This window comes from Odontesthes bonariensis, chromosome 18 (assembly GCF_027942865.1).
Source record: "Odontesthes bonariensis isolate fOdoBon6 chromosome 18, fOdoBon6.hap1, whole genome shotgun sequence".
NCBI classification, from domain to species: Eukaryota; Metazoa; Chordata; class Actinopteri; order Atheriniformes; family Atherinopsidae; genus Odontesthes; species Odontesthes bonariensis.
This window is the reverse complement of record NC_134523.1, coordinates 24,521,520-24,534,169: the sequence shown is the minus strand read 5'-3', so window position 1 is coordinate 24,534,169 and position 12,650 is coordinate 24,521,520. Positions and strand designations below refer to the sequence as shown.

The following is a 12,650-nucleotide window of genomic DNA, read 5'->3' as shown; positions in this document are numbered from 1 at the left end:
ATTTATTAATATTTTTTCCACTTTTTTTTCATAAATCTTTTATTCCACTTCAGTTCTGATCATAACTACCAAGTTTTCAATTATTTTCTAAAAAAATAACTCTTTAAATGTCAATTTGAACTTTTTAGCTCAATTTTATATTGAATACGGCATTAGTCTATGGCACCCGCACGCACGCGCACACACACACACACACACACACACACACACACACACACGCACGCACGCACACACACACACACACACACGCACGCACACACACACACACACACACGGACACCTGTGTGACCCCAGTGATGTTATGAGGTCGTCAGACTGAGAAATAGTTTGGGTTTCTTTGAGGTAACATAATAAAATAATTTAGGTGTCTTTGAGGTAACATGATGAAAGCACCCTCGTTTGTCAACGACAGCTCCACCAGCATGAGAATACGAGAGCTGTGCACATTTCTCATTCTCCTTAAGGTTCGAAGGCATGGCACAAAAATTCAGCGTTGCCCAAGCCGTGGAGGAAGTCCTCAGACCAGGGCACAGCGACTCTCTCTATTCATCCTCCTCTGACGACTCCTCAGATGAAGAATGGGAACTCACCCTCCCTCTCGCAGCTCTGATTATAACAGCACGGAGGATGAAACTGATGAGACTGCTGGCCTGGATATTCTGTTGGTGTCAAAAACTGGCAAGATATCCTGGTCTGACAACCACGCCAACACCCTCCGATACCTGCCTGCACCCTGTGCTCGCCCTGGACCGACCACCTACGCATACGCCCGCATAACCGATGTGAAGCCCACCTGGGATCTTTTTCTGACTGATGAGCTGATGGAGCTGATCATTCAATTCACCAACCTGGAAGGCAGACGCACCACAGAGGCCTGGAGGGACACCGACAAAGGAGAGCTGCAGGCATTCCTCGGGCCGCTCATCCTCGCCGGGTGCATCACTCACGAGGTGAGAGCACCCTCAGTCTGTGGGATGCACTGGATGGGCCATGTTCAGGCAAACCATGGCACACACAAGATTTGAATCCCTTGTTTGATGACCAGCTGACACGACCCCATCGACAGCGAGAGGGCAAACTGGCTCCGATTGCAGCTCGCTGGGAGAAGTGGGAGAGCCGACTCGCCCGCCTCTTCACCCCGGGCAGAAAGTCTGCATCGATGAGCAGCTGAAGGCCTTTCAGGGTCGCTGCGCGTTTCGGCAGTATATCCCCAGCAAACCCCCAAAATATGGCATCAAAGTGTGGGTTGCCTGTGACGTGCGCAGCTCATAGCCTTCCAAAGACATCTAAGATATGAATGATATGAATGTTTCAGTACGGTCGTACATCGGCCCTTTTACCGATGAAGGGTTTGGGAGTGGCGAGCTTTAGATGCTGTGTTAAAATGTATCGGCCTACGTCGTGGGCTAATAAGCTAAATAATAATATATAAATAATAAGCTAAATTGCTATCTTCAAGTATTGGAATGAAGATCTGCTCAAATGAAAACTTGCCATGGTTGGGACCATTAGAAGGAATAAGCCCGAGCTTCCCCCAGTCCATCTGCAGGCGAGCCACAGACCTGTGCGCTCCTCAACATTGGCCTTCACTGCAACACACACTTTCTGTAATCTGCATATCGCATGTCATATGTGCCGAAGAGGTGGAAAATGTTCTCCTCCTCAGCACAGCGCACAGGGACCCAGTGGTCAGCGAGGATGAGCACCGAAAACCCCAACTAATCCTGGACTGCGCGTGTGTGTGTGCCATAGACTAATGCTGTATTCATTATAATGGATGTCTATGGGAGCCGTTTCTGTAATCTGCCATTGCAGAAAAACTAAGAAGCTGATAAAACTGATGTTGTAGCTCATCAATGACATATGCCAGACCTAATAATCCCCCATAGAATATTTCACTTTGCATTGCATATATTGAAAATACAGCAGTTTTTGTGTCTGTTTTTTGACGAAAATTGGTGTTTACCTCATATACACTGGTATTTAAAGGGTTAATTTTTTGAAAATAATTGAAAACTTGATGATTATGATCAGAACTGAAGTGGAAGAAAAGATTTCTGAAAAAAAAGTGGAAAAAAATATTAACATATGGTATTTTGGGGATCATTTTAGAAGGGGACAAAAATGGCCCTTTTCAGAAATTAAGGATTTTTTTTTTAAAATCAGGCATAAAAAAAAAATTAAAAATCCCTAAAAATCAATGTTGTTGCTAATCATTGACATATCCCAGACCCTAATTATCCCTACTCAATAATTCCACTCTGCATTCCATATTTTGAAAATACTGGCACCAAAAGGCTTCAAAATTGGGCTAAAAAGTTCAAATTGGCATTTAAAGGGTTATTTTTTTTAAAAATAATTGAAAACTTGGTAGTTATGATCAGAACTGAAGTGGAAGAAAAGATTTATGGAAAAAAAAGTGGAAAAAAATATTAATATATGATGTTTTTAGGTCGTTTTAAAAGGGGACAAAAATGTCCCTTTTCAGAAATTAAGGAGTTTTTTTTTTAAATCAGGCATAACAAAAACATTAAAAATCCCTAAAAATCAGTGTTGTTGCTGATCATTGACTTATCCCAGACCATAATTATCCCCCCTCAACAATTCCACTTTGCATTCTATATATTGAAAATATAGCAGTTTTTGTGAGTTTTTTTTTTTTACAGAAATTGGCGTTTACGTCATTTAAACCAGTATTTAAAGGGTTACATTTTTGAAAATAATTGAAAACTTGGTAGTTATGATCAGAACTGAAGTGGAATAAAAGATTTATGAAAAAAAAGCGGAAAAAATGTTAACATTTGATGTTTTTAGGTCGTTTTAAGAGGGGACAAAAATGTCCCTTTTCAGAAATTAAGTTGCGTTTTAAATCGAGTATGAGGGTTAACGCACCATAAGGTTTTCATCTTCTCATCAGCTGTCGTGATGAATATTGAAATATTTAATAATTTATTTTCTGTCGGCCAAAGTCTGGCTCCTCTGTCTGGAATCGCGTTAAAGGCGACGCGTCGCTGTCTGCCGCTGCAGAGATCTGATGGAGAAACAGTGTTTGAAAAATGCTCCTCAAACTTCGGCTCCTGGATAACCCGGCGGGGACACACCGCCTTCAGCTCGCCCACAGACTGGACCTTTGAGGGCTGCAGTGTCCACTGAAACGGTGAGCTGAGCGGCGGCTGTTTGTCCAGCCAGCCGCCGGAGCTAGCTAGCAGGCTAACGCCACATCTGTAATGGTGTGACTGGAGTCTGACGGCTTTGTAGATGCAGCTGTTTCCCAGACTGCTGTCACCGACTGGACATTTCAACAGAAATGCATGCTTGACTTCCAATCACCAGCTTTGTTTTAGTCGCTTATGAAGTAAAAATATCTCCAGCTGTTGATTTTTCTCATGCACTCAAAGTGTTGTCATGTCCTGTGTGTGATGTTTGATGACTTTACAAATGGAGGAGGCTCTGCAGAGATCTGTAAAGTGCAAGGGGCGCGAATCTGAAGTAAAACTGTCAGACATTCAGGTAAAATGGGCCATCAGGCTGATGTCATCACTGTGGTGCACGATCCTCAACATAAATGCATCTTTTTGGGCTGCATGATGTGCACAAAATGCTGTCAGAGGGACACGTAGCTGCTAAAAAAAACCAGTCTGATCTCACATGGACTTCAAATAGACGCCTCAGATTTTCTGTTGGAGAAGTCTGTTATGTTTCTGTCTCATTCGCAGCCTTTTTCAGGTCAATTTTGAGACCAAACAAGGTGAATCTGTTCCATGACCCGGTCACCTCTGGATGCACCATCTCATCTCCTCGCCCACAAAAGCAAAAATTTAGGGACGCCTGGTCAGAGTTTCTGTTACTGTTAACAGTTACGAGAGTAAAGGATGATCTAACATCCCAAACAGCTGCAGTTAGGCCTTCTTAGGTCTATTATGGTTTGTTCAGACTGATTAACAAACACCACAGAATGCTCATTTTAAAGCTTTATGAATACTGTGACTTTCACTCAGTAAGGAGTTGAGACTAAAATAAAACGGTGAGGTTGAAAATTAGAAACCCTTCTGAGAGAACTGCTAAAAAGAGCGATTAAAAACACCCCGTTTGACTGCAGGAGGCCTTCAGGAAGGTTTCACAGACTTCGCAGCGGTGGGTTTCTGTTCAGTCACACCTGCACAAGCGTGAAGAATGAAGAGAAAACGTCTCCTGCACCCTCCCCACAGCATCAGCAGTTTGCAAAGGAACATCGTAACAAGCCTTTTTGCACGCCGATGAAGTTAAATGATAATTTTCTGGCCTCGATGAGCAAAGAACGAGCGTTTTTGGGGAGAAAAAGGATGCAGAATTTCACAAGAACTCTAAATGTTGAACACTGGGAACCTTTCACAGGTTGAAGGAGGAATTGATTAATTTCATTCTCAGCGAATTCCGGACATCATGTGTCTGATAAAACGAGGCTGTAAAGAGGACAGATTCTACAAGAAGGGTCTGATGAGGTTTGGTCCTCAGTCCAACAACCTGAACGTCTTCAGGAGTCTGTGGATGCACAAAGATCTCAGTGAACTGGAAGAATGAGTCAAACAACAAACTAAAGGGAGTGTTGCCACGTTCTTACCCTGCAGGAGGCCACATCTGCTTTAAAGATGAAAGAAAAGTGTTTTTACCTGTTATAAAATCCTGTCCTCTGTCACTAACTTAGTTATAGTAACGATGCCGCTGCGTTTAGTGAAGATTTAAGATGTTATTATGTGCAACAGCATCACAGCGAACGGGTTCCATCTGCTGTGTATTGGTTATTAAACAAAGATTTGGAAGATCCATGCCAGCTTTTTACCGTTAATATTTCAGGGCTGAGTTTAGAATTACAGCTTTTCCAGAAGGATGAGCGCTCTGTTTCAGTTTACCTCTGGACACGGAGTTTAATACGTGGATGTAACTATCATTTATAAAATGCTGCGATACAACAGCTCCTGCATGAAAAGCTCTCCATTTCCTTCCTGTTCTTCTTCTTTTCCCCCACTTAGGCTTCTCTCTATTGTTCCCACGGTGTCCTATTTCAGCTCTCTTGTCTTTCCCTTCGTCAGCTCTTCTGTTGCTTCCGTTCACCTTCCTGTTTCTTCAGGTTTTGGTTCCCTGTTTTTGGATTTTTTAACTCTTTGAAAGTCCTCCCTCCTCCCAAGCTTCACCTGTTTGGATAGTTTGATCAGATTTAACATTTTTGTCCCTGTTTGTGATGCCCACCCTGCCGTCTTCTGACAGCAGCATCACAAGTTAAACACCTGTGAGTACGCTCACCTCCAAAACGACGGTACATTTAAATCTCAACTAGTTCTACAACAGTTAGCTGATTAATAAACTTCTTTATCGATCGATTATTTGATTGAGTTGACAGAGAATGAATAAGCAACTGTTCTGATTACGGTTTAAAGATTCATTTTAAAGGAAAAACATGACAATATTACTGATATATGCAACTGTAGAATGAATATCTTTTAGATTTGGGCTGTTTTAGTGAGGAAAACTGACATTTTCCCCTTTTTTCTCTGTAGAGAATAAAATATTGTTGTATCAGTGGTCATATAAATATCTGTTTAGGTGGGATCTTTAGCAGAGCTGCCGCATCAGTTTAACCCTTATCCCTGATAGGGAACATTTTTGTCCACTTGGGCTGTACTTTCTCCTCTAATTTCACACTGGAAATAGTGATACTCATCATATTTGGTCCAGTTGTGCATTTTTTACTATTTTTTTCGAATTTCAAACACACATCATATACAATGCAATTGTGTAGAAAAAAAACTCCTTAATTTCTGAAAAGGGCCAGACCATAATTATCCCCGCTCAACAATTCCACTTTGCATTCTATATATTGAAAATATAGCAGTTTTTGTGTTGTTGTTTTTTTTTTTACAGAAATTGGCGTTTACATCATATAAACCAGTATTTAAAGGGTTACATTTTTTTTAAATAATTGAAAACTTGGTAGTCATGATCAGAACTGAAGTGGAATAAAAGATCTATGAAAAAAAAAGCGGAAAAAAATATTAACATATGATGTTTTTAGGTCGTTTTAAAAGGGGACAAAAATGTCCCTTTTCAGAAATTCAGTTGTGTTTTAAATCAGGTATAAGGGTTAAGCTACTTTATAAACTTTCAGATGAGTATTTTACATAATATATCGTGTTTTGAATATGATTTATAGTTTTGCCTGCAGTCATGGATTAATTGGTCTTTTAGGGATGTGTGATGTCTTTATTTGGACATCAGAAAAGTTCCTCGGCTCACAGAGATGGAGTCTCCTATTTTAACTTGATGGCTGTGTCTCTGTGAGTAGAGCAGATGGCCACCAGCCGGTGGTCCGATCTCTGGCTTCACCGCTCCACATGTCCGGCAGTAAGACTCTAAAACACAACAATGTCCTCCAATGAGAGCAAAAAGCACTCAGTATGTAGAATTTTTAAAAAGCTGTAATAGCTCTTAGAGAGGTCAGAAAGGCTAGAAAGTGCCACTTAAATGCAGCCCATTTACCGTTTCTATTAGACTGATAAATGGACCGCATTTACAAAGCAGAGTGGAAAACCATTATGGAAGAACTCATTTCATCTTTAAATGTTGGAGCTCAGACGGCAGAGTGGTCGTCTTTCTGTTGGAAGTTTGCTGTTTTGATCCGAAACATCTCTAATTGAAATGTCAGCGTCTCCTTTGGAAGACTCTGAGCCTCTGAGCGTGCGTCCTCTGTCTCCCAGATGCAGTCTCTGTCCATGGAGGTGGGAAGCAGCAGCAGCTCGGTGGTGCAGGTGAGCTTCCCCAGCGCTCAGACCTCGGTGCTGGACAGCCTGAACCGGCAGAGGGAGGACGGCCGGCTCTGTGACCTCTCCATCCACGTCCAGGGTCAAGTGTTCAAGGCCCACCGCTGCGTCCTGGCTGCGTCCTCGCCCTACTTCCACGACCAGGTGGGTGACTGAGCTGTGGCATTTCATTTTTTCATTTCCAGGGAGCAACAAGAATCAGAATCTCAGGCTGTGTTCAAAACTGCATACTACATACTACATACTACATACTATATACTTGCATACTGCATACTACATACTACATACTACATACTTGCATACTGCATACTACATACTACATACTGCATACCACATACCACATACTACATACTACATACCACATACCACATACTACATACTCATCGATCAGACAGTATGCAGAGCGTTTACCCATAATGCATTTCGCTCCTGCCCGAGCTGAAATCAGCCGGCCTGAAGCTGATTTCACTTAAGCTCTAAACTCTGTAAACTTTAGCAACATTTGAAACATTTTCAGGCGAGAAAGTAGTCGTTTAGATCCCCAACGTGTTGAAAATTTGACAAAATACCGGCTATTTACTATTTTGTTCCCACGAATTCGGCGCTACTAAAGCTAGCCGCAGTGAGCAACGCACTTCCGGTTATTTTCACAAAATAAAATACCCGTTGCCTTTTATCATAGGGAAAGACATTACAATACAATTGGTGCTTTTGTTTTGAAAACAGGAAGTGAACCTAGCCTCGTTGTAGCTAGCTTGAAACTGCCGTTTTGACAGGAAATGACGATTGGCGACGTCACGTTACGTTGCATCTTGGGTAGTTTGAGTATGAGTAGTAACCTCATGATGCATACCCAACATTTCGGAGAATCTAGTATGCATCCGGGAAAAAAGTCAGTAGGAGTAGTAGGAGAAGTATGCGGTTTCGAACACAGCCTCAGTTTTTTTTTGACGCTAGCATGACATACCTAAACCAACTCTTAGAGATGCTTTAGGTAGGTTCGCTACCTCTAAGCTTTGATAAGCCGGAGTACAGTTTGAGAACAATGTTCTCAACCAAATGACAGAGTAGGATTTTATTTAGCCTCTGTACATGGGGCGCCTGCTTAACCCACTACACCCCCGAGCACCCCCAGAGTAAGATTTTAAAGGGTTCACAAAGGTTAGAGTCACTTTGGTTTGTCAGATATGGAGATAAAGTCCTGCCGTGTGAACGCAGCCACACAGAAATGCTTGAATTATGTTTTTATGATTTAATTAATTAAAAAGAGTCCAACTCGTCTCTGCCATAACCACACTGTAAAGAATTTCCCCGTAAAATAACAGTAAAATACTGGCAGCAGGGACGCCAGTATTTTAATATTATTTTACAGTGCAGCTACTTTTATTTATTTTAACAGTATATTACTGTTTTTTGGATTACAGTATTTGACAGTAGAATAACGGTAGGTGTTGTGGTTATTTTACAGTGCAACTACTGTTATTTATCAAGCAGTATAATACTGTTTTTTAAATGACAGTACATGACGGTAGGATAACTGTTTTAGTCATTTTACAGTGCATCTACCGTAATTCATTTAACAGTATAATAACGTATTTTGGATTACAGTATATGGCAGTAGGAGAACTACAAATACTGTTTTATGCTGTTAAATTACAGTTATCTACTGGTTTTGTTAAATGACTGATTTAACTGTTAATTTACATGTGAGGGATGAATATTCAACAGTATTTTACAATTATTATAAAATACAGTAGTGTAGGAGCTATTTGTAAGATTAGTTTTTGTTTTATGTTTTTTGTTTGGTTTAAGTTGAATTTGTTTTTGTTTTTTGTTTTTTGCTCTCCGCCCTCCTTCAGGTACTACTGAAGAACATGTCCACAGTCTCCATCCCCGCGGTGATGGACCCGCTGGCCTTCGAGAGCGTGCTGAGCTGCGCCTACACCGGCCAGCTGCGGATGCTGCGCGAGGACATCGTCAACTACCTCACGGTGGGCAGCGTCCTGCAGATGTGGCACATCGTGGACAAATGCACCGAGCTGCTGAGGGAGGGCCGAGCTGCGGCGGCGGGGGGCGGCGGAGGGGCCGTGCAGGACGGCGCAGGTGGAGGCAGAGGGTCGGCCAACCCCGGGTGTAGCAGCAGCAGCAGCGGCGGTGAGGGTGGAGCAAGCGGTGCCACTGGAGCCGGTAGCACAAGTGGCGTCGGCCAAGGTCAGGAGTCCAGCGAGCCCCAGCGAGCCTCGCAGCCCCCCAGCCGCCCGTCAGCGAGCGAGAGCCAGTCCCCTAGCAGCACCAACTACTTCAGCCCCAGGGACGCAAGCGGCTTCGGGGGAGGTGGAGCAGCTGCAGCTGGGGCTTCAGTGGATGGAGGCAGAGCCAGCAACACCCCCAGCTACTGCACTCCATCAGGAGAAGAGGAGGCCTTCCTCATTGAGGAGGAGGAGGAGGTAGATGAAGAAGAAGAAGAAGAAGAAGAAGAAGAGGAGGAGGAGGTGATGTACCACCAAAGGAAGAGAGGAAGAGGAGGAGGAAGCGGCGGGCGGAGGAAGAAGGGGAGCTCAGTGTTGGAGCAGGAGGTCGGCGTCAGCGACAGCTTTGGTGTGTCGTCCTATCAGGTGAGACGCTGACGCACCTTTCATTTATCCCAGAATGCTGAATGTCTCACTATGATTACAACCAGGGCTCTAAATTAACTTTTTTCATCACCAGCCAAAATGGCTAGTAGATCTTACCAGCCAAACGCACTCACTAATGGGTTAAAGTGTCTAGTAAGTTGGTCTTTTCTACCAGCCAAATTGAAATTTCACCAGCATTTGGCCGGTTGGCTGGTGTTAAATTAGAGCCCTGATTACAACAATAAACTACAAATGCAACATGAAGAAAGTCAAGGACATGCCTGCCAGCTTCCGCTCATCCCAGTATTAAGGTAAATGTGGTCTTAATTGAAAATGTATTGGCTGTGTTGTTTCTTTCTTTGTGGGATGTTTTATATGTAGAAATGCATATTTGCAAAAGGGGACTTTAGTATGTTGTTGTAAAAGTGGCTCTTCCCTTGATTTTGCTCTGCCAATGTGGCTCTTGTGAAAAAAACAGTGAGTATCACTGGTGTAAATGTTCTGCTGATAACCACGTGTTAATGTCCACGTGTTAAAAGGACGGGGAGGACTCAGCGATGCCCCTGCAGAAGCGCCCCACCTACAGCCAGCCCAGCATCATGCCCCGCAAACAGTGGGTGGTGGTGAAAACCGAGCGCACCGAGGACGACCTGATCGTGGTGTCCGGGGAGGAGGGAGGGGAGGACGAGGAGGACGAGGATGAGAGGGAGAGGGAGATGGAGCTGGCACGAGAGAGGGAGAGGGGCAACTTCAACATCTCCAACGTCAGGAGCCTTTCAGCCGAGCTGGGGGTCCGAGCTGAGAGCGACATGGACTCACAGGTGAGCTGTGGGGGCCCCTCTGGGGACCCGTTTGAAGCTGTTTTTATTTGTGGAAAATCAAACAACTGCTGGAAACTGGTCCTTGTGTGTTCTCAACACAACCACTAGAGGGTGCCAGAGTCACATAATTTATTCTTGTAGGTTCGATAAGTGAAGTTTGTTTTACAAACAGAAACTTTAAGATTCTTTCATGAATATCAGACATCCATCATGTGATTAATTATAAAGATTCCACTAAAGATAAAAAAAAAGGGTATTTTTAAGTCACTTTTTTAATACTTTGGTATTTTGTAAACTGTGTTGAGGCTCCACATTCTCTGTAAACGTGTTTCTGGATTCATGGTGGATTTCTCTGTCTGTCTGTCTGCAGGTGGACTACTGCCAGTCGTCAGAGGACTACCTGAAGTTTGAAGGCAGCCTGATGGAACAGACATTGGCTCAGCACCTTCACGACAGCGCTGCAGGTCAGAACCAGAACACTACCCGTGCCGTCTCAGCTCTGCTGGGCCAGGTTCAGTCTGCGGCCTCGGCCCGGGCCCAGCTCTTCCCCCTGGACATGCAGGGGAACCAGATTCTGCTCTACAGCCAGGCCGCCGGACTCTCCCTGGACGCCGCGGCGCCTCCGCTGGGGATGGCGGGCGGTTTGATCGGAGGAGCCTCTTTCAAAGGCCCGAGTCTGGAGCACGGGGCGGTGCACCTGCAGGCCGGGCTGGGAGTCGATGGGTCGGACGGCGCGGGGATCGGAGGTGGCTGCGGCGGCGGCGGCGGCGGCACCGGGGGTTCGGCCAAAGTGTTTATGTGCCACTGTGGGAAAACTTTCACCCACAAAAGCATGAGAGACCGCCACATCAACATGCACCTGGACCTGCGGCCTTTCCACTGCCCCGTCTGCGCCAAGAAGTTCAAGATGAAGCATCACCTCACGGAGCACATGAAGACGCACACCGGCCTCAAGCCGTACGACTGCCTGGGCTGCGGAAAGAAGTTCATGTGGCGCGACAGCTTCATGAGGCACCGCTCGCACTGCGAGAGGCGCAGCGGACTGGGGGAGAGCGGCGAGGGCGGGGGTGGGGGCGAGGGAGGCCGGCGAGGGGGAAGTGGAGGCGAGGATGGGATGGATTTGATGTCCTCCCCTCAACTGCTGCTGTCCGCGGGCGAGGGAGGACCGGGCGGTGTTCTGGGAGGAGGGGCGAGGGGCGTGGCCTCTGCTCCTCATCACACGTCTGCGGTCCTGTCCGCCACAGGAAGCAGCAGCAGCAGCAGCAGCATGGCTGCAGGGGCGCTGCTGGGGGTGGTCTCCCAGAGCCCGGGGCAGGATCAGGGCTCTGGGATGTTTGGCGGCCTCGGGTTGGCTCAAGGCGTCTGTGACGAAGACGTGTGTGAAGTCAGCGCCGATGAAAGTAGCGTGACTTAAAGCACGGGTGCGTTACAACCAGCCGGCACCTGCTGGATCCTGCTGTCGTTTTTTAACAATATTCTAAACTTGGAAGAAGACGTTTGAGGATGAAAGCCGAGGCCCGACCTGAAGGCGCTGCAGATGTTTACAGATGTGGCTCTGAGGTCCCGGAACACTGGCCTCATGATAACGGACCTGTTGTCTCTGAGTAAGCTATCAGTCTAAATATCTAAGATGTGCTCGAAGTATATTTTTTTGTTTCTGTGGAAGAATGTGCGTGTTTCGTCCAGAGAAAACCAAAAATGAAAAGACGGTGACCCCCCCCCCTCACAGAAGGAGCAGGGTGGGCAGGAGGCTGTGATTTCTCTGCAGGGTCGTGCTGTGGTCAGATAAAAAAAAACTGAAGAATGGAAGGATGGGGATGAAGGCCTTTATCATGAACTCACAAATTTCACATCAGATTCATTAAATTCACCTTAAATAGGAAAAAAGTTGCAGATTTCATCTTTTCTTGCCTCCGTGTCACCATGAAGGGGATGATGGCGGGTCGAGGCTCCTCAGTTGTGTGTGCAGGACGTTTTCTGCAGCAGACTCCACGGCCCGTTAACTTCATTTGTGTCTGAAGCAAAAGCCCGAAATGTTCCATCTTAATAAGCTGAAATAAGCTCAGACTTCCCTTCAGGAGGCTCGAGTCGACCTTTTTGCTGCTGCTTTCACTTTCTTACTCTGTTCATTTTAAAGCAGCTCGGGGAGAATATTATAAAACTATCTGTAAATATATAGAAGAACGTGAAGGTCCCTTATCTGACTTGGTCTGCTTTTAACCGGTTTCAGAGGACGTTTGTGAAAGTGAGTTTCCCACAATGCATCTGTTCAGTCATGTTCAGTCCCACAGAGGTCTTATCTCAGCTGTGCCTCCTCTGAATTCTGGACTCAGATGAGTAAAGGAACCTGTTTTTTTTATTCTAACGAAGAGTCGAACGTGTTCCCATCATTTCCAGGTGTCGCTCTGACCGCCCACAGT

At 45.2% G+C, this 12,650-nt stretch overlaps 1 protein-coding gene across 1 annotated transcript; it reads left to right on the top strand.

Moving 5' to 3' along the window:
- Nucleotides 1-2,985: 2,985 nt before the first annotated feature.
- Nucleotides 2,986-11,697, top strand: zbtb22b (zinc finger and BTB domain containing 22b). Its single transcript, XM_075450075.1, has 5 exons — nucleotides 2,986-3,157; nucleotides 6,732-6,938; nucleotides 8,654-9,409; nucleotides 9,949-10,230; nucleotides 10,601-11,697. The coding sequence occupies exons 2-5, from the start codon at nucleotides 6,732-6,734 to the stop codon at nucleotides 11,642-11,644; spliced, it is 2,289 nt and encodes a 762-aa protein (XP_075306190.1). The 5' UTR covers nucleotides 2,986-3,157; the 3' UTR covers nucleotides 11,645-11,697.
- Nucleotides 11,698-12,650: the final 953 nt, after the last annotated feature.

Bases quoted from the DNA above. Each gene is read 5' to 3' on its own strand.
- zbtb22b (XM_075450075.1), top strand. From the start codon at position 6,732: ATGCAGTCTCTGTCCATGGAGGTGGGAAGCAGCAGCAGCTCGGTGGTG. The intron at 6,939-8,653 runs GTGGGTGACTGA...GCCCTCCTTCAG, and splicing joins CGCCCTACTTCCACGACCAG to GTACTACTGAAGAACATGTC. The intron at 9,410-9,948 runs GTGAGACGCTGA...ACGTGTTAAAAG, and splicing joins TTGGTGTGTCGTCCTATCAG to GACGGGGAGGACTCAGCGAT.